The 21,910-nt window shown below is 42.4% G+C and overlaps 1 protein-coding gene across 1 annotated transcript; it reads right to left on the bottom strand.

Moving 5' to 3' along the window:
• Positions 1–1,168: 1,168 nt before the first annotated feature.
• On the bottom strand, positions 1,169–13,897 carry LOC118078338 (DGAT1/2-independent enzyme synthesizing storage lipids). The gene is made up of 7 exons (XM_088675517.1): positions 13,765–13,897; positions 10,314–10,661; positions 8,706–8,870; positions 7,017–7,207; positions 6,370–6,430; positions 5,713–5,852; positions 1,169–3,648 (listed from the first exon to the last, which is right to left on the bottom strand). Exons 2-7 carry the CDS (start codon positions 10,567–10,569, stop codon positions 3,544–3,546), a joined length of 918 nt encoding a protein of 305 aa, XP_088531643.1. The 5' UTR covers positions 10,570–10,661; positions 13,765–13,897; the 3' UTR covers positions 1,169–3,543.
• Positions 13,898–21,910: the final 8,013 nt, after the last annotated feature.

Genomic DNA, 21,910 nt, shown 5'->3' on the forward strand with positions numbered 1-21,910 from the left:
CGTGCAATATGCATTGCTTGCTCAGGAGCAAAAAAGTTCCAGGTTAACCTGCTTTGACATCAAAGGGTCTCTGGTATTCGGAACATGTTCAGTATTGTCAGGTGGAGGCGAAGGAAGTCCAGCATGCATTTCTCAGTTAAGTCAGAGCAATGTTTGCATACACATATGGTGGTCTGTTTTACTCAATTTAAGCAAAGGAGAGGTATTCCTTGTAACGGAGGAGCAGTATTTCTTTGCGTTAAGTGAGATTTGTCAATGGGGAGAAATTTGATACCTTGCCTTGTATAATTTGTTTGACATTATTAGTTTGTTCTAACGTTCTCTTTTGCAATCTTCTAATGACCGTTATTGTTCACTCCCCCTCCCTTACAATCCTTTATCACCAGCTTCTCAAGATTTCTGAGCATTAATAAAGCATCTGACCTTCCTTATCCGCAAAAATGCTGTGTCGTGCAGTACTTTGTCTGCGATTCAGTCACAAACACATTAAAAACAAATATCTCTGGGAATGGTAGCTTTGTGAGGAGAATAGGGGGTCTCCTAACAATTCTCAGCACCCTAATACTACAGCTCCCAGGATTCTCTGGAAGAAGCAATGGCAGCTTAAAGTAATATTGTACTGTTGGAAATATATGGCATCCTGGCTTATGAAGGCTACCGGTAGCAGGGAAGGGGTGAATGAATGGGCCAGAGGTAAGGTAAATGGGTCTTTGCATTATGCAGTGCTGGATCCTACCCTTAAAGAGCAGTGGTGTGTTAATACGGTAATAATAATAATAATAATAATAATAATAATAATAATAATAATATTTATACCCCATCCATCTGACTGGGTTTCCCCAGCCACTCTGGGACACTTCCAACAAAATATTAAAGTACAATAGTTTGTCAAAGCTTCCCTAAACAGGGCTACTTTCAGATGTCTTCTTAAAGGCTGGTAGTTGTTTTTCTCTTTGACATCTGGTGGGAGGGCGTTCCACAGGGCGGGTGCCACTACCGAGAAGGCCCTGTGCCTGGTTCCCTGTAACGTGGCTTCTCGCAGCGAGGGAACTGCCAGAAGGCCCTCGGCACGGGACCTCAGTGTCTGGGCAAAACGATTGGGGTGGAGACGATCCTTCAGGTATACTGGACCGAGGCTGTTTACAGCTTTAAAGGTCAGCACCAACACTTTGTTTTGTTTTGTTTTTATTAATTTCATAAACATCTATTAGAAACAAAACACTACACCCACAATACACAAATATAAAACAGAACATAGAAGAATATATACAAGAAAAAAGAAAAACAAATAAACAACAACAACAAAAGTACCAAATTTCATAAACTTAACCTCTTTTCTAATCATTTTAGGGTGACATCCTCAAACCACCCATACTGTGATTCACTGCAAATCCTCTTTAGCAATTTCTATTTCTTCATCTTTTGTCATATTTTCTATCTATACTTATTTTTAATTCTAAACCATTATCTATCATTTTTTCATATTTTCCTTGATCCTAAAACAAATTCCTAAACTGCAGCATTATATGTATTTCGAGATCCATTTCATACTAATTAATATTACAATACTTCTTCAAATAAACTTTAAAACTCTTCCAATCTTCTTCCACCAATTTTTCTGCCTGGTCGCGAAGCCTCCCGGTCAGTTCAGCTAATTCCATATATTCCATCATTTTCAACTGCCCTTCTTCCACCGTTGGTATTTCTTGTGTCTTCCAATTCTTTGCTATCAAAATTCTTGCTGCTGTTGTGGCATACAAAAAGAATATAACATCTTTTTGGGGTATTTCTTTCCCGACTACTCCCAATAAAAAGGCCTCTGGTTTCTTAATAAAGGTGTTTTTAAACACTTTATTTAATTCATTATAAATCTTTTCCCAGAAGTCTTTTATTTTGGGGCAAGTCCACCACATGTGGTAAAAGGTTCCTTCCACTGCTTTGCATTTCCAACATTTATTATCATGTGTATGATAAATTTTTGCTAATTTAATTGGGGTTAAATACCACCTATACATCATGTGGCATGTGTTCAGGAATCTCTGGGAACAGTAATATTGGACTGTTGGAAATATATGGGTTATATTTAAGAAGGCATCCTGGCTTATGAAAGCTAGCTGGGATGGGGTGAATGAATGGGCCAGAGGTAAGGTAAATGGGTCTTTGCATTATGCAGTGCTGGATCCCTGTGAGGAGGGATTTGTTCATCTTTTGCACATTTAATTAATAGTAAAACAAATCATAACGATACATTACAAACAAAATCAAAAGTTGCACTACAACATTGTCCACTGCCATAATACAGCAGAACAATTACTCCAATTCTCAATCTCCCATCACTGGCAAGGAATCAGTCTCTCTCTGTGTGTTCACTTTAATGATAAGTTTGAGAATTCACTTTCCCAAAGGGAGAAAAGCAACAGATGGCTCTCAAAAATAAAAAATAAAATCATGATTTCCAGGTTGATACATTTCAATAATTTTACAGTCATTCTAGATTCAGGTAGGTAGCCATGTTGGTCTGACGCAGTAGAAATATATATATATATATAAATAAAAAATATCCAGTTGCACCTTAAAGACAAACTAAGTTTGTTCTTGGAATGAGCTTCAAAACCTGACTTCCTTCCCCCTCTTTCTGTGGTTTCTTAATTTAAAAAAATAAAAAATTCTGCATATCTAAATTAACTTAATTTGTTCATTTATTCATCTACTTTAAATATATACTCTTATAAAACTGCAGGTTATTACAATAATCCTGCCAATGTTCTTATCTGTTTACACTTTGTCTGTTTACACGCTTCTGGGTGGCCAGCACAGAGTGAGGGAAGGCCATGTAGCCGTAGCAACCACCCCCACCTCCGGTACTGGGTGTCACCCGCGGCCACTGCTCTGGGCCCCAGAGCAACGCCAAGCAGCTCGTCCCCAGAAGTGAGTGCCGCAGCATCCCCTCACAGGGTTCAGGACGGCACGGGCAGGATGCTGGAGCTGCCGCTATACTAATAGTTCTTCAGCAAGGAGAATGCACCCAGTTGGCGGGGGCTGCTTGTGCCAGTCCTGAAGGTGAGGAAGGAGTGCTCGGTGGGTGGGTGGGTGGGAGGTATCAAGAAAAGCTGGCCTTGGGGGGGGGGGAGAGAAGCAGAGGGGCTCCTCAGAGAGAGAACTTTTGCCTTCCTCCCCCCCTTGAACTTCCCCTTCATGCACCCCACACGCTCCTCCCTCCAATGGCAATGGGTAGATCACTGCCAGTTTTTTATACTCCGTAGTGGATTGCAGCCTGGTCTATTGCTTTCATTTTATGGCTCAATGGTCTCGTTATATAGTAAGATTCATGTTAAATTGCTATTTTAGGGGTTGATTTCATTTGTCTGGAACGGATTAATCCATTTTGCAAAGCGCGCCTTAGTTTTGGAACACTTTGGTTTTGGAACAGACTTCCGAAATGGATTAAGTTTGAGAACCAAGGTACCACTGTATGTTTATTTGGTTTTAATTAATTAATTATTAAATTTTCCTATTGCAGAACTATGGTTTGTTTTGCATAGACTACTTAGCTTTGTCATCCTTATCAAATCGTTCTGAAAGAGCTCTTAATATATTTCCTGGCATTTTTTGGTGTCTATCCCGAAGATTTTCAAGTGCAGTCTTGGTCTGTTGAAAAAACAAAAACAAAGGAATACATTATGTTATAGCTAAAGGAATAGCAAAAAGCTAAAGGAGTCAGACACAGTAGCATTAAGAATCCCATTTTTCTTCCAGCTACAAAAGCCCAATATGTAATTTCTTTCTGGGATCAGAAGTAAAAGCAGATAAGGATTTTTAGATAGTTGTGTTAGGAAACCATCTCTCCAGATCCCAATGCATATTCTGCTGTCTCCCCTGCAAAGGATAGTGAGGAAATTGAACCTCGAGCATGAACCCAGAATTCTCCCTCAGACCCTGCTTTGCAGTGTTAACCAAAATGCATGTACCAGGCCTAAGAGAACCTATGCAAGTCCTACCAGGCATACTGCCTTGGCAGGTCCCTAAAGGGCATCCATAATGCCAAATGGCAATGACTGCATCCCAACAATGTGAAATAAAAGGAAGGAACCGCAGCATAACCAAGGAATCAACCCCCACACACCCGCAAAAATAAATTCAAACAAGCAACCAAAAGCCGGAACTGGATGTGGGGAGGGTAGAGGGTGTAGCAAGAATGAAAGCAGAAAACAAAGGAATACATTATGTTATAGCTAAAGGAATAGCAAAAAGCATGTACCAGGCCTAAGAGGACCTATGCAAGTCCTACCAGGCATACTGCCTTGGCAGGTCCCTAAAGGGCATCCATAATGCCAAATGGCAATGACTGCATCCCAACAATGTGAAATAAAAGGAAGGAACCGCAGCACAACCAAGGAATCAACCCCCCCCCCCACACACACACAAAAATAAATTACTTCTCCGCCCCTTCAAACAAGCAACCAAAAGCCGGAACTAGATGTGGGGAGGGTAGAGGGTGTAGCAAGAATGAAAGCAGAATGAAAGTGCTTGGGGGAGACGAGGGCAACCAAGAATATTAAGGGTCTGGAAAGGAAACCTTATGAGGAACAGTGAAAGGAGGGGACTGAGAGGAGATATGATAGCCATTTTCAAATATCTTAAGGGCTGTCACATGGAAGATGGGGTGAACTTATTTTCTCCTGCTCTGCAGCGTAGGACTCAAACCAATGCCTTATAATCATCATCATCATCATCATTTTTTTATTTATACTCCACCCTTCTGACAGGCTTTCCATAGCCACTCTTCAAGTTGCAAGAAAGGAGATTCCACCTCAACATCAGAAAGAGCTTTCTGACAGTGAGAGCTGTTTTGACAGTGCAACAGTCTCCCCTGAGAGGTTGTGAACTCTCCTTCCTTGAAGGTGTTTAAGCAGAGGCTGGAGGGTTATCTCTCATGGGTGCTTTAGTTGATAGTCCTTCATTGCAGGGAGTGGACTAGATGACCCTCGTGTTCCTTTCAACTCTAAGATTCTATGATTCTTTATCTAAAAATGTGTTGGGGATTCAACGTTGGTAGTTCAGAGGGCATTTAATTAGTCTCAACAAGTTAAGCAGAGGAAAAGCTGAGTGATCAATATAATGCTCAAAAATGAGTCAGACTGAACCCTGACCAAAGGCCTGGTGGAACAGCTCCATCTTGCTGGCCCTGCAGAAAGATGTCAAATCCCACAGGGCCCTAGTCTTTTGTGAGAGAGTGTTCCACCAGCCAGGGCCACGGCCAAAAAGGCCCTGGCTCTGGTTGAGGTCAGTCTGATGACCCTGGGGCCCGGAATCTTTAGGATGTTGTTATTTGCAGACTGCAAGGTCCTCTGTGGGGCATACCAAGAGAGGCAGTCCCGGAGGTACGAGGATAAGCAGAGGCTGGATGGCCATCCATCATGGATGCTCTAGTTGATAGTCCTTCATTGCAGAGGAGTAGGCTAGATGACCCTTGGGTCCCTTTCAACTCTAAGATTCTATGATTCTATATCTAAAAATGTGTTGGGGATTCAAAGTTGGTAGTTCAGAGGGCATTTAATTAGTCTCGACAAGTTAAGCAGAGGAAAAGCTGAGTGATCAATATAATGCTCAAAAATATATATAATAAAGCCTAGATCTGGGTCATACAGAATGAGAAGCGAGTGAAAGAACAATAGGAAAAGATTGTTCTGTTTTATATTTCCAAGTACTTACTTTTAGAGCCAGCTCTGTGGGAGTTATATTTGGATCATATGGGATGGGTTCTCCAATATATGTCCTCAATTTCACTGGAAACCCTCCATATGCGGGAAGGACTAACCATCGAGTTTTCTCATATACCCATCTTGTCAACCCTGTGTATGAAAGAGTAAAGATTCTGAAATAATGCGATCCCATATCAAATTTAAAATTAGTTGGCATTTTGAGAGTTCAACAATTGCAATCCATCCATCCCAGGGAGGAAGAGTTAAATAATATGAGTGCTTGGGGAAAGAGATGCAACATATTCATGCAGCTCTTCTTAGCTCTTTGCAATCAGGGTCATAGGTTGTACAATAAGTTGTCCTATAGATTGCAGGATATGCTTTACATCTTGTTCAATTCCCCTCCATGATGGGATTCCTACCCCATTCATAGATTATAGCTTTGTTAAAATCAATTAGAAAAGTAAGCAAGGGGATGTTCATTCAGTACTGAGGCAGGCAGCATAGCTTTTGCAGATAAGTGTACATGAAATAAACTACTACCGGTAGTAGGTAGAAAAGAGATATTCATTTTTTTAAATAAAAAAATCATTGTATATTATTAAAATGTATATTGCCTGAAATTAGATATCTTTATCTACTACAGAACATAATAAATAGAACTTACTTGTCTTTCCAAAGGTTCTGTATGCTTCAGAATCATTTTGTAAAAATATAGGGATAATGGGCTAGAAGAATAAAATAGGAAATAAACAAGAATAGAAAGGTGAGTATAGTTAATTACTTCACCCCAACCATTCCACCTTAATTTTTGTTAAAGACTAGAAGGAATGATTGACATCTGGCATTATAATGACAAGAAAGACGTGATTGGCTTCAGAATTCCTGACAGATCTATTCAAATATCGCAGATGAAGAAAATTCACAAGCTGTCCCCGAGATTTTGAGGAATGGAAGAGAGAAAAGAAAAAAAACCTGTTTTTCTTATTCAATGTTATTGATTTCAGTAGCTTTTTAAAGCAGGGGTGGGGAATCCATGGCTCTCCAGATATATTTGCCATCCTCCGCTATGGATGATGCTAGATCAGGCTTCCCCAAACTCGGCCCTCCAGATGTTTTGAGACTACAATTCCCATCATCCCTGACCACTGGTCCTGCTAGTTAGGGATCATGGGAGTTGTAGGCAAAAAACATCTGGAGGGCCAAGTTTGAGGAAGCCTGTGCTAGATCAAGGATGTCAACACAGTACGTCATATCCAGGATAATATCCAGGATAATTGTGAGGTCAATGCAAATTGCCCAAAGATCACTCACCACTTTCGCCTCCAAAGCTAGCTGAGCGAAACCTGTGCGGTTACCCCACATTAAGCTGTAGTCAGTACTAAAGTTTGCTTCTCTAGCTCCACCAGGTGCAATGCCCAATAAATTCCCTTTCTTCAGAATTTCCACACATTCAGCTTTCTTGAAATCTTTCAAGCATAAGAAATCATAAAATAACTTCGGCCCTGAAAAAGTAAGCCCCAAATAGAAAAATACATTTTATATAGCTCTTATTTAAGAAATATGTGGATACTATACAAGTGTCATTATTCCAAAGATATTGCTCTATTACAGATAACTAGGATTTCATGGAAGGAGGACTTTATGCTAGTTCCTCTTTTGTTCACATGTTCTGGAATGTAGATAATTATACAAGAAAGCCTGGAAACACAGGAATTGCCTTGCAATTACTGGGGTAAATAATGTCATTCTCATTTATGTTTTGAGGTCAGATAACATTCACCTGCAATCTGTAATCAAGGGTGGAAACACCCAAGTCTACATGATTTATTGGAAACATAGCCTGATTCAAATAAGATGCCTGAAACATTATTGGGAGAAGATATTGACCAAGCCTGCACACTTTCCCACTTCTTTTAAAAATTCTAGATTGACACAGCCCATTTGGATTCTCTACTTCCAAGATCTGAATGTACAATGGGTATCTGAATGGACTTCAGAACATTATTGAATACATTTCCTCAGGACTTCAAAGCAACCAACAATATGGATTAGTACCCCATGACATAGTGCTACTCCCTGGAATCGGTCCTAAAGATAGGATTGGAACCACTGTAATACTGTAATTACAGTGGGGTCCATCCTTCAGAGAAAGCCTGCAATCTTTTCTTTGGCGGTCTGCAATGAACTCTATTTGAGCCCCTTTTTGATCTTAGGAGGAGGTGAACTACCTGGCGTTGATTTCCTCCAGTGGCTGTTAGTTCAGGCAGGAAACATAATTCAAAAGATAGTGGAGTAAATCACTATGGTGGTATTTAGTGAGGGGCACTCTTTGATCACCTTACATTGTCTGGTTGGGTCATTGGGGATGGCATTTCTGCTTTGCATGCACATTGGGATGAACACTGAGCTGGTTGGGGCCCTTTGTTCTCATCAAGTCATGTGCCCAAGATTCTAGGAACAAGGAGGACATATTCCTTCCAGTTCTTTACTCTGAGGCAATGCTGCCTGTAAACATGGCCAAGGAAGTGGAGTGACCTGTTTCCTCCGGCCTAACAGCATTTTGATTTGGCTAGTTCAATTTAATTTACGGATCCTTTAGGCTGCTATATTTAAAAAACATAACCTTTTGTCCACAATATTTCATTTCAGTTTCATTTCAATACTATGCCCTGAGTCATCCTTAAGATGTAGTTTCTGTCGAGAAACATCCTGGGATCTTCGAATGAAGGACAGTATACCAATTTAAGAAAGAAGGAAATGAATTGGAATTAATGATTCATCCTGCATTCATTCTCTCTTACTTGCAGGGACTTGGTGAGAAAGAAACTCTCCACTAATTTACTGTTTCACCAGTTGCTGCTATTTTATTTACCTTTAGTTTTTTGCCTGATACACTCTTTTGTAATCTACAGCATTGTTTTATATTTAATAGCATTGTTTCATGTCATATTTGGCACATGTTTTATGTAAAAAAGCACAATTTTAATATAAATAATTTACCTGGAAGATTATACAGTATATGGTCAATTACTGAATGGCACATTCTCCCTTTCTCTTTATAAACTTTTGCCACAAACAAGGAATAGCCGACAAGGAAAAGTGAGTGATAAAAAATAACAATCCCTGGTCCTTTAGGGAGATGTTCCATGCCAATAACTTCATAACCTGAAAATAATACAAATGGCAAGAAAATAAATATTATGTTGTTGAAAGGTAAATAAAATATCACAAGTTTTTATTGGACGAAAACAGTGTATTTCAGAAGAAAAAATGAAATTTAAAATCAAGCAAAAAGCTCTGCTATGTATTCCAGCATTCTGGATGCCATGAGAGCAACAGGACTTTCTCTGTGGTGGTCGCAAAACTAATAGGGCTGGGGGGGGGGTGCTTCTCTCCTGGAATATTCCTTCCCTGTTTCCTTTTAGACACAGATGGAAACATTTTTGCCCAGTCTTTGAGTTATTTTGCTCTTTTAATGTGTTTTATGTGTTTTTGACCCTTTGAGATGGTTTAATCTTTATTTATTTGAAGGGCAGCATTACCCTTCTGTACAGAGCGCTACTTTGGGAAAGAGCTACTGGTATCTTGGGCCAGAAGCACATTTCTTTCCCATCCCTAAGAACTCCAACCAAACAGCTGTTTTCCAGACAGATACACCATTAACCATGTCATAAATAGCTACAGGGTTTTATCACTGAGGCCCAGGCTTGGTTTTAGTAGTTTATTTCTGATTTATGCTTCACCTCCTAAAGCAACATCAACATACCCTCCAACATTTCTTGAATGAAAATAAGCACATCAATAAATAATAATAATAAAGATGTCTTCTAAAGGTTGTATAGTGACTTAATTCCTTCGCTCATGTGTTGCATACCTCCCTATCCTCCGACATTTCTCCGATGAAAAAAGGAACATTATAGGAAAAGCAGGGCATTCCAGGATTAAATCAGAAACCCAGCAGGACAGCGTCTGTAAATCCAGGAATGTCCCTGGAAAACAGGAATACTTGGAGGGTTTTTAGCAGTCTTCTGAGAGGAATTGAGAATATAAGAAGAATCCTGTTGATGAGGCCAAAGGCCTCTCTAGCCCAGCGTCCTGTTTCCCGCAGTGTCCATCTAAAGTAGTAGCCATCACCACATCTTGTGCTGGCAAATTCCATAGTTTATGTTTCAGAGCTACCTTGTGGTTTATCATGCTCAGGAAAATTGCACACTCAGTGTCTCACTATACAATGTTATATTAATCACATTGGCTGTGTACCCACTACACATTTAAAGACAATCCCCATCTCTTGCCACAATCCATGAAGCTATTTTTAAAGGGCTTTGCTAATTGTAGCTCTGTGAGGTGTAAGCAACATTCTCCAGGTTTCGGGGGGTTAAATGTGATTTGAATGTATGGTGTTTATGCAGCCACCAACTGACCCTTTCTTCTGTAATATGTCTTGATTTTGTACGTCATAAAACATGTGGGTTCAGAGCCACATTCCTGATGCACTGTGGCAACTATTGTTACAGTGTTTCAAATCTGAAATTCTGATGCTCAGTCCTATGAAAGTATAGGAGCTGATAAGACTCAATTGTTGGTATGAAAGAAACCTTTACTCACCATGCCATATCTTTCCATATATACCGAAACCGTGAGCCACAACTTGCCTTGGCTTGTCCCAAAATTTGCTATACACATCATTTTCTTGGTGGTTATTTATCTTCTTGTAAATATATAACAGAAATGAGACAGCACACCAAGATATATATGCAAATAACCAGTAAGAATAAAGCAAAACCGGAATCATAAATAACCACAGAGGGTGAACTACAGAAACACAAATCCAGTTTTCCAAAATTTGAATAAAGCAGCTCATTGTTTCCTGATCTGGAGCACGAAGTGTATGCCAATGAAATAAATCAAGTGAAATTCGCCTCAGTTGTGATGGTATCTTCCCCCACTGTTTACCTGTAAAGCAGAAAATGCAGTATATCAGTTTGAGCTGCCACCCCAGAGCATTCATGATTACATGAAATCTCGTGCTTTTTGATATTTTCCTAGTTTTCCCCACTGTAACTAGGCAAGCAATCATATTTTTTTCCCAACATTCATCATGGAGATGTACAAAATTAGTAATGTATGATCATCATGTTTTTTGTTTTAAAGCAAGCTGGTTTCATTTCATGGCTGAAGTGTGTAAAGAGAGTGGAAAAGGAGTTACTTCTCCATGCAGGGCCGGCTCTAGGGGTAGGCTGGGTGGCGCGGGGTGCCAGGGCGCGGGGTTGGCAGGAGGGCGCTGCGCGGCGAAGCCACACGGAAACCACCAGGCACAGGAAGAAACGGGGCAGGGCGGGGGCGCTGGAGCGATCTGCACACCACGGCACCTGGGCGCCCGACCTGCTTAAGACAGCCCTGTCTCCATGAGTCAGCAGAAATGTCAGTTGCAGGACTTTGTTAGCCTCTGGACTTTGCACTTGCTGTGTGGAGTTTGCCTCAGCAATTACTTTATAAACTGAAACACCCTTTTGTCTTCAGAGAGTGAAGACGTCTTGTAACAACTGGAAAGAATGTGTGTATATAGTGTGTGTCTTTTTGCCCCCCAAGTAAAAGCTCTCTTGGCTACATAGTTGTTTCCTATACTGAGCCTAACTGCTTGACTGAACTTCTGTGGCGCAAACAGGGTGGGGAGAACGATGAACTGAAGGCTGGAAGCATTTTGGGATACACTGCAAAGTGCCTCTTTCTGGGGATGTGATGTGGGATTGCAGCTCTGCTGCCAGGTAATAGCAGATGCTGAAGGCCAAACCCTGTTATCACTGCCTCTAGTACATAGCTGAATTGCATATTTCTGATTCTACTCTATTTTCACTGTGTCTTTCAATTAAATGGTATCAGAAAATGGACCCCAAAAATGTGGGTGGTTTTTTGGGGGGGAGCAGGGGGACTTGAAATCACAGCTGTTCTGATTCCAATAAGACGTTTGTGCCGATTATAGCCATATGATACGTCGTCGTCGTTTAGTCGTTTAGTCGTGTCCGACTCTTCGTGACCCCATGGACCATAGCACGCCAGGCACTCCTGTCTTGCACTGCCTCCCGCAGTTTGGTCAAACTCATGTTCGTAGCTTCGAGAACACTGTCCAACCATCTTGTCCTCTGTCGTCCCCTTCTCCTAGTGCCCTCAATCTTTCCCAACATCAGGGTCTTTCCCAAGGATTCTTCTCTTCTCATGAGGTGGCCAAAGTATTGGAGTCTCAGCTTCACGATCTGTCCTTCCAGGGAGCACTCAGGGCTGATTTCCTTCAGAATGGATGGGTTTGATCTTCTTGCAGTCCATGGGACTCTCAAGAGTCTCCTCCAGCACCATATGATACAGAATACTGTAAATAAATTTCTGCTTCTCAGAGTTGTGATATCTAAAAAAGCTGTGAGTGATTAATTTCCTCTTCCCACGTAACTATGAAAAGATAAGTTTCACTGCTGGGGTTTATCTTAGATATCTCACTGCTTCCACTGAGATTTTGCTGAGCCTCACATCAGACTGGATCGTTTCCACACACCATTGCCAGGAATGAGGAAGACCTCATCAGTGGTATTAAATGAATGATAAATTGCAGATGGGGTACTGTTGTTGTGACTAAAACAAAGTGTTTTTATCTTGTGTATGTTTGAGGCTACATCCAATGTTCTCCCACTGCTTCTTTGGAGAGCAGTGTACATATGGCATTAACCAGCAGCCATATCTATCCTGTTCTGTCTTCTGAAATACTGTTGATGAGTTTTCCCCTAAACCAGCTTCAACCCTGGTTGAGATTTTCATACAACTCCTAAAATGTGACTTCCTGAAATCCCCTAGTGAGGCCAGGAAAACTTGGTGAATCTCCAGCAGTGCCTTACACAAGCTCCCCTTTGGGGAAGTGTGAGCCCTGAAGAGTCTGGGGAGTCACACTTTGGATAATCAGCCATGGCACTAGAGCAGTCATCCCCAGATTACAGCCTGGGCACCGGATGCGGCCCAAAGGACCGATTTATCTGGCCTGCGGCAACCCCTGCCGCCCACTGCCGCCACCCGCCCACTTCCAGGTTGCAAGAGCACCGAAAATAGCTTGCGCACATGTTCAAGCGTCATTTCTGCTTCACTTCCGGGTCAGTAAGTTTGGGGACCCCTGCACTAGACTAGAGAGAGAGAGATCAACTCATTGGCACACAGCCTCTAAGACCCTCAATGGAGCGACAAAACTTCCCTGGAGTCCACTCCAGACCTGGTAAGAAGCATGTGGGAAAAATCAGACTGGAAATAAATGGGTACAATTAAAGACCTGCTGAGAGATTATGGAAGAGAAGGCAGGTTTAAACAACTAAATTACAACTGTGGAATTTAAACAATGATACTCCCTTTCTAGTATTTGAGACTCAACATTCAAATGAAAGATAACAGTGGATCTGAACGGACTGTCTAAGTATACAAATTAGAAACCAGCTAAACAAGAAGGGGGGAAAGAAATAGCAACCCTGTCAAACAGGTGTGGGGAGGAGGACAAAGAAAACAAGGTTTCTAGACAGGATGAGGAAGGGGAGACAGTAAATATCCCCAGATGTTTACCAAAGTGAGTTGCTAAGATTTTAGTATGTCTCGAGTAAAGAAAGCAGAGTTGAAGTAGATAGAGTATTTAATTGATAACAAATTGGATGATTTTAAAAATGTGGATTACACGGAGTAGTAAAAAAGCAAAGGAACCAGGAAAAGTGTGGAAGGGAAGTCATATGTTATATGTATACATGCTGTATTTGGTACACAGTTGTAAGTGGGATGGGGAAGGAAAGGTAGAGGGGTTAAATATGCTCTCTGTTCCTGTTTTTGAAAATGCAATTTAAAAAAAGATTCTCACACATGGTTTTTATGCCTACAAGCACACACACGCACAGAGAGGGAGATTCTATCACAGACACTGACAAATAACACAAATACTAGCACATTTCCAAAACTAAGCAGGGATCGTTTGCTGAGACGACACTTGGGACCCCTTCGAACTCTACACTTTATGATTCTATGAACAAAAGTCTTTACTTACATTCCTGGTAAGCCTGAACTGCCTTTAATTCAGTCACCTCTCTGTGGAAGCACCTGAAATCCTGCCTGGTGCACTTTTATGAAGGCTAATTTCTAGGCTTATTGAAACACAGCTCTTTATGTGGTGGAAGAAACTAAGCATTGTGAAAGAGGGTTAGGGTGCCATGAAGTTGTGGCCAATTGTAATCAAACATGAAATATAGAGTCACACCTGCAATAGCATTCAGGTCGTACAAGAACATATTGGGTTACAGATTAGGTACATTAGGTACCAGTTGTACCTTAGAAAATAAGGAGCTTTAATATATATATACCTCCACCGCGGCAATAATCTTAGTGGTGGAAGAAACTAAGCATTGTGAAAGAGGGTTAGGGTGCCTTGAAGTTGTGGCCAATTTTAATCTAACATGAAAGATGGAGTCAAATATGGATTACAGATTAAAGATAGGAATTGTGACAAGTGTCACAATTGATGCTACATTTGATAGTAGCTTATCTCCAAGCCAGGTACAATATGTATGTTGTGTAGTACATAAACTTAATAACATATTCTGTTGCAATACTGAATCCTAGTACGTAAGTAAAAGCTCTTCCATTGGCACTTGACTCTTTAATTCTACAGCAAATGAGGATTTCATTAACACCTTCTGGGATTGAATATTGAATCTCAAATAATCATTCTCAATAATCAATTCTACTCCAGTAATCCTGACCAGTCGCTTGTGTTCCAGGCATTTTATGAGATCTCTAATACCCTCTGTTTCATCACTGAAATTAAATTCTGCCGTGCTGATTTTACTGCAGGCAGATGGTTGAAAAGCTTCTTCACTAGTTGCCACTGCAATATGCATTGCTTGCTCAGGAGCAAAAATGTTCCAGGTTGACCTGCTTTGACATCAAAGGGTCTCTGGTATTCGGAACATGTTCAGTATTGTCAGGTGGAGGCAAAGGAAATCCAGCATGCATTTGTCAGTTAAGTCAGAGCAATGTTTGCATACACATATGCTGGTCTGTTTTACTCTCTTTTCGCAGAAGAGAGGTATTCCTTATAACAGAGGAGCAGTATTTTCCTGTGTTAAGTGAGATTTGTCAACGGGGGAGAAATAATTTGATAGCTTGCCTTGTTTAATTTGTTTGACATGATTAGTTTGTCTTAACGTTCTCTTTTGCAATCTTCTAATGACCATTATTGTTCACTCCTCCTCCCTTACAATCCTTTATCACCAGCTTCTCAAGATTTCTGAGCATTAATAAAGGATCTGACCTTCCTTATCCGCAAAAATGCTGTGTCGTGCAGTAATTTGTCTGCGATTCAGTCACAAACACATTAAAAACAAATATCTCTAGGAATTGTAGCTTTGTGAGGAGAATAGGGGGTCTCCTAACAATTCTCAGCACCCTTATACTACAGCTCCCAGGATTCTCTGGAAGAACCAATGGCAGCTTAAAGTAATATTGTACTGCTGGAAATATATGGCATCCTGGCTTATGAAGGCCAGCAGGGAAGGGGTGAATGAATGGGCCAGAGGTAAGGTAAATGGGTCTTTGCATTATGCAGTGCTGGATCCTACCCTTAAAGAGCAGTGGTGTGTTAATAATAATAATAATAATTATTATTATTATTATTATTATTATTATACCCCATCCATCTGACTGGGTTTCCCCAGCCACTCTGGGACACTTCCAACAAAATATTAAAATACAATAGTCTGTCAAACATTAAAAGCTTCCCTAAACAGGGCTACTTTCAGATGTCTTCTTAAAGGCTGGTAGTTGTTTTTCTCTTTGACATCTGGTGGGAGGGCATTCCACAGGGCGGGTGCCACTACCGAGAAGGCCCTGTGCCTGGTTCCCTGTAACGTGGCTTCTCGCAGCGAGGGAACTGCCAGAAGGCCCTCGGCACGGGACCTCAATGTCTGGGCAAAACGATTGGGGTGGAGACGATCCTTCAGGTATACTGGACCGAGGCCGTTTAGGGCTTTAAAGGTCAGCACCAACACTTCGTTGTTGTTTTTTATTAATTTCATAAACATCTATTAGAAACAAAACACTACACCCAGAATAAACAAATACAAAACAGAATATAGAAGAAATATACAAGAAAAAACAAAAACAAATAAACAACAACAACAAAAGTACCAAATTTCATAAACTTAACCTCTTTTCTAATCATGTTAGGGAGACATCCTAAAACCACCCATACTGCGATTCACTGCCAATCCTCTTTAGCAATTTCTATTTCTGAATCTTTTGTCATATTTTCTATCTATACTTATTTTTAATTCTAAACCATTATCTATCCTTTTTTTATATATTGTGAGGGACAAGAGATACAGGCAGGTCCCTCCCATTCTGCACACCAGCTCATCGCCCAGCGCCAGTAGTAGCGGGGAGGGGGATAGTTCAAGCGGTGACTCAGGAAGTGGGGTCCGAGGCTCAGGCAAGGTAGCGGAGCCCATGCCCAGCGGGAGACGGGAAGTGGGAAGCAAGGGGGGGAAGGCCCATCCCACCAACCCCAGAATTGCGCCGGAAACGGCGGGGGCGGAGATTCAATATCCCGAAACTATTTTGCTGGAAGAAAACGCGCAAACATCCATTCAGAGGTTCTGACTCCTAACTGACATCATGTACATAGCACTGCTCTGCACTGTAAATACTCAGCACCAATAAAATCATGAAAAGGCAACGAGTGGAAGAGTCGTTACTCTAGAGTAGCCGCTAACGCCCCTGTGACACATATTTTCCTTAATCCTAAAACAAATTCCTAAACTACAGCATTATATGTATTTCAAGATCCATTTCATACTAATTAATATTACAATACTTCTTCAAATAAACTTTAAAACTCTTCCAATCTTCTTCCACCAATTTTTCTCCCTGGGCGCGAAGCCTCCCGGTCAGTTCAGCTAATTCCATATATTCCATCATTTTCAACTGCCATTCTTCCACCGTTGGTATTTCTTGTGTCTTCCAATTCTTTGCTATCAAAATTCTTGCTGCTGTTGTGGCATCAAAAAGAATATAACATCTTTTTTGGGTATTTCTTTCCCGACTACTCCCAAGAAAAAGGCCTCTGGTTTCTTAATAAAGGTGTTTTTAAACACTTTCTTTAATTCATTATAAATCTTTTCCCAGAAGTCTTTTATTTTGGGGCAAGTCCACCACATGTGGTAAAAGGTTCCTTCCACTGCTTTGCATTTCCAACATTTATTATCATGTGTATGATAAATTTTTGCTAATTTAATTGGGGTTAAATACCACCTATACATCATTTTAATCACATTTTCTTTCAACACATTGCATGCAGTGAACCTAATAGATTTTTTTCCACAACCTTTCCCATTCATCCATCATTATATTATGCCCCACATCTTTAGCCCATTCAATCATTACCGATTTCGTTTGTTCATCTTTTGTATGCCATTCCAGCAATAGATTATACATCTTGGAAAGGTTCTTTGATTTTGTATCCAGCAGCAACATTTCCAATTTGGACTCTTCCATATGGAAACCTAATTTTTTTAATGCTTTTTGAACACCTCATTAATTTGATGATATTGGAGCCAATCACTAACATGATCTTTCATCTGTTCATATGTTTTTATCTTAAATTGGCTTCCTTCTTGTATCAAAAATCTTTATATTTTGGCCACCTGGCTTCCACCTTTTGTGTGCCTTGGCCTCTAACAGTGAAATCCACCTGGGTGTTTTACTTTCTTACAAATCTTTATATCTTATCCAAACTTTGAACAAGGATTTTCTAATTATATGATTTTAAAAACCTTTATGAACCTTTATCTTATCATACCATACATATGCATGCCATCCAAAAGCATTATCAAATCCTTCCAAGTCTAATACATCCGTATTTTCCAACAAAAACCATTCTCTCAACCAACAAAAGGCAGCAGCTTCAAATTAAAGTTTCAAATTCGGCAGGTCAGCACTAACACTTTGAATTGTGCTTGGAAACGTACTGGGAGGCAATGTAGGTCTTTCAAGACTGGTGTTATGTGGTCTCGGAGGCCACTCCCAGCCACCAGTCTAGCTGCCGCATTCTGGATTAGTTGTAGTTTCCTGGTCATCTTCAAAGGTAGCCCCACATAGAGAGCATTGCAGTAGTCCAAGCGAGAGATAACTAAAGCATGCACCACTGGTGAGACAGTCCGTGCAATGGCGGAGAGCAGGTGTGCTGCCCCCAGGGATGTGGCATGTGTTCTGGGGGTGGGGCAAGCATTTTGGGGGCAGGGCGCTCCGCACGCAGGGGCATGGTACGCATTTTTGGGGTGTGGCGCTTCATGTGCAGGGGTGGGGCACGTGTTTTGGGGTGGGGCACGTGTTTTGGGGTGGGGCACACCGCCTGCGGGGCTGGGGCGCCCAGCACAGGTGGGGGGCAGCCGCGATGGCACCCCTGGGATCGCACTGCCCAGGGCAGCACGCCCTCACCACCCCCATCTTCCTATGCTACTGAGTCCATGGGCAGATAGGATCTCAGTCTGCATACCATATGCAGCTGGTAAACAGCTGCCCTGGACACAGAATTGACCTGCGCCTCTGTCACGAAGTGGCAAAAGACAAGAGCTGGAGGTCATTTGTAATGTAAATCACCTGGAGGCCTGGAGATTATCTCTTTTGAGTGACATCTCTAATGGCCAGCTTACATCTGATGGGTTAATTTGAACACAAGTTAATTGTTGATTGGTTGTGTGCCTTTGTCCCCTCCTGGGTTTACTTTCACACCCTCAGGGGGAGTTAATGGATAAAAGGGAAAAGCTCTTTTGTTGCAGCTGGCTGGCTCTGGCTGGCTCTAGCAGGTTGCCCCCTGCCTGGCTTTGCCATGTCTTCCTGCTGACCATCTGAAGGCGAAAAGGCTTGCTAAATGTGAATCTTTGCCTGTGGCTGCGTCCTGCTGATGGAAACTACGTAGGCGAGTTAATTTTCTATTCTGGTGAGATCAACTGTTAAGTCAGCAAGGTTTTGTTGTTTTACTTTTGTAACCTTTCTTGTTGTGAGAACTGTTTTATGTTTTATGCTTATGCTTAAGGCTATGTTTGCTTGTTTAAACCTTTTACTTTAATAAATAGTTAAATGCATTTTGCGTTTGGTTTTCCTTGTCTCTGACGCCAGAGCAAAATCCAAGTCTGACCACTAGACCACCCTACAGGGTTGAAGTATAGTATTGGCGGGTTGCCTCGGAGAAGGAATCCTGGTGGCAGCGAAGTTACCCACAGGACGGAGCAGTTCCTCCTGTGTAAAGCCCTAGCCACGCACTGCTTGTTCTTGCCGGATCCCACCTTGTCCTCGTAGAAGGGACTGGGGGCTAGGTCCGTGACTGAGTGGTGGCTTGGGGAGATGGCACATCATGACAGTCTCCATGGACAGGTGTGAGTCCAAAATGACTACCAGGTAGCGCACCTGGTCCTCAGGGGCACAGTTACACCATTCAGGACCAGGGAGTCCTCCACACCTGCCCGCCTCCTGTCCCAAGGCAGTATCAGTCCCATGATGAGGTCTGAATCCTGACTGGAAGGGTTCTAAATGGTCTGCGTCTTCCGGGCATGCCTGGAGTTGTTCAACCACCTTGCCCAAGAATGGAAGATTTGAGACTGGGCGATAGTTGGCCATATTGGCTGCATCTAATGATGGTTTTTAAAGAAGCGGTTTGATAACCGCCTTTTTCAGCGGGTCTGGGAAGGCTCCCTCACAGAGAGAAGCATCCAGCACTCCGTGAAGCCGATCACCCAGCCCTTCCTGGCTAGCTTTTATAAGCCAGGATGGTCAAGGGTCAAGGAGACAGGTGGTTGGTGTCACTCGTCCAAGCAGCCTGTCCACATGCTCGGAGGTAACAGATTGGAATTGATCCCACATAACTTGACTAGACAGGACTCTAGCACTCTCCCGTTTCCCGCCCAAGCCCTTCTCCCACGGTGGAGTCGATCTCTTCCCGAATCGGATCGATTTTATCTGCAACAAACTTTGCAAAAACATTGCAGGAGATCATGTGGCCTGTACTGGGCCCCGGTGGAGCAGGTGGTTCCGCAAAATTGTGAACCACCTGAAAGACTCTCCTGCTGCTGTTTTCTGCAGATGCAATAGAGGCAGTGAAGAAAGTCTTCGCCATCGCTATCGCTACTTGCTAGGCTCTACATTGAGCTCTAACCTGTGTCTGGTCAGATTCAGAATGTGTTATCCACCACCAGCGCTCTAGTCATCTCAGTGATTTTTCATTGCCCTCAGATCCGTGATTCCAGTATCCATGGAAAACCATATGTGAAATAATCCTTGCAACCAGTGTAGTGCATTGATTTAGAGGACAATCTGGATGCGAGAAGCCTAGTTGTATAAGAAGAGCTCTGCTGGATCAAACCAAAGGCCAGTCTGGTCCAATATCCTGTATCCCATACTAACCAATCAGATGCCTCTGGGGAGTCCATGAGTAAGATAGTTGTTGTTTCTGAGCAACTGGGACACAGGCATGGTTTTTCTGATCTTGTAGGTACCATAGCCATCATGATAAGTAGCCATCAATACATCCCATGAATTGATCTAAAACCCCTTTAAAGGTAAAGGTAAAGGGACCCCTGACCATTAGGTCCAGTCATGACCGACTCTGGGGTTGTGGCGCTCATCTCGCGTTATTGGCTGAGAGAGCCAGCGTACAGCTTCCAGGTCATGTGGCCAGCATGACAAAGCTGCTTCTGGCGAACCAGAGCAGCACACGGAAATGCCATTTACCTTCCCACCAGAGCTATATATCTACTTGCACTTTGACGTGCTTTCGAACTGCTAGATTGGCAGGAGCTGGGATCAAGCAAATGAGAGCTCACCCCGTTGCAGGGATTCAAACCGCCGATCTTCTGATCGACAAACTGTAGACTCTATGGTACAGAGCCTTTAAAGTTGTCTAAATTGGTGGCAATCTTCACATCTTGTGGAGGTGAAGCTTTAGGATTTGTAGCTCAATCAGAAGCACTTGGACATTTTAAGTGTGCATCTGCATCCTGCACCTTATGGTGGGTGCTTTAATGCACGTTTGGACAAAGAAAATGTATTTGACCAATGCCTCTGCAACATGTGCTTCTGGAGGGCGGCATGCTTCTCTTATCTCTCCATCGTTCAGTCTTTGAAATAGCATGTTAAGTCAACATGTGCTGAAGAGCTTATTGGATTGCTCTGGGCAAGCAAGACCCCATTTCTCAACCTAAGCTGCCTCGTGCAATGGATTTAAGACAAATAGCATGGTTCTGAATTTTTTGGGGGAAGGAACTGTTATGAAAGTAAGACTACTTCGTGGGAAGATGTCACAGTTTGTTCCGATGTAAATGCCCGTTTGGAGAAAACAGGTGAGGTTTTCTTGGTGAATAATCAGTATTATTTTTGCTTCAAGAATTTATCTTTCTTAGCACCACTGTCATGGCTAAAACCCTAAATAAATTATCATTCATTGAAAAAAAAATTAGTGGAGGACTTCCTGTTTCCGGCAATGGGAAATGGCTGACTCCCATACGATCGGACCCGAGCTGTGCCAGTAATTCAGCGCTGATATGGGGGTAATTAGCCCTGGCAGACTCCCCAGGATGCAGATGACACCCAGCTCTACCTCTCTTTTAAATCAGAACCAGTGAAGGCGGTGAAGGTCCTGTGTGAGTTCCTGGAGGCGGTTGGAGGATGGATGGCGGCTAACGGATTGAAGTTGAATCCTGAAAAGACAGAAGTACTATTTTGGGGGGACAGGAGGCGGGCAGGTGTGGAGGACTCCCTGGTCTTGAATGGGGTAACTGTGCCCCTGAAGGACCAGGTGTGCAGCCTAGGAGTCATTTTGGACTCACAGCTGTCCATGGAGGCACAGGTTAATTCTGTGTCCAGGGCGGCTGTCTACCAGCTCCATCTGGTACGCAGGCTGCCTGCAGAGTGGTGCATGCTCCTGCCCACGGACTGTCTTGCCAGAGTGGTGCATGCTCTGGTTATCTACCGCTTGGACTACTGCAATGTGTTCTACGTGGGGCTACCTTTGAAGGTGACCCGGAAACTGCAATTAATCCAGAATGCGGCAGCTAGACTAGTGACTGGGAGTGGCCGCCGGGACCACATAACACCGGTCCTGAGAGATCTACACTGGCTCCCAGTACGTTTCTGAGCACAATTCA

Source organism: Zootoca vivipara, chromosome 8, assembly GCF_965207765.1.
Source record: "Zootoca vivipara chromosome 8, rZooViv2.hap1.1, whole genome shotgun sequence".
Lineage (NCBI taxonomy): Eukaryota > Metazoa > Chordata > Lepidosauria > Squamata > Lacertidae > Zootoca > Zootoca vivipara.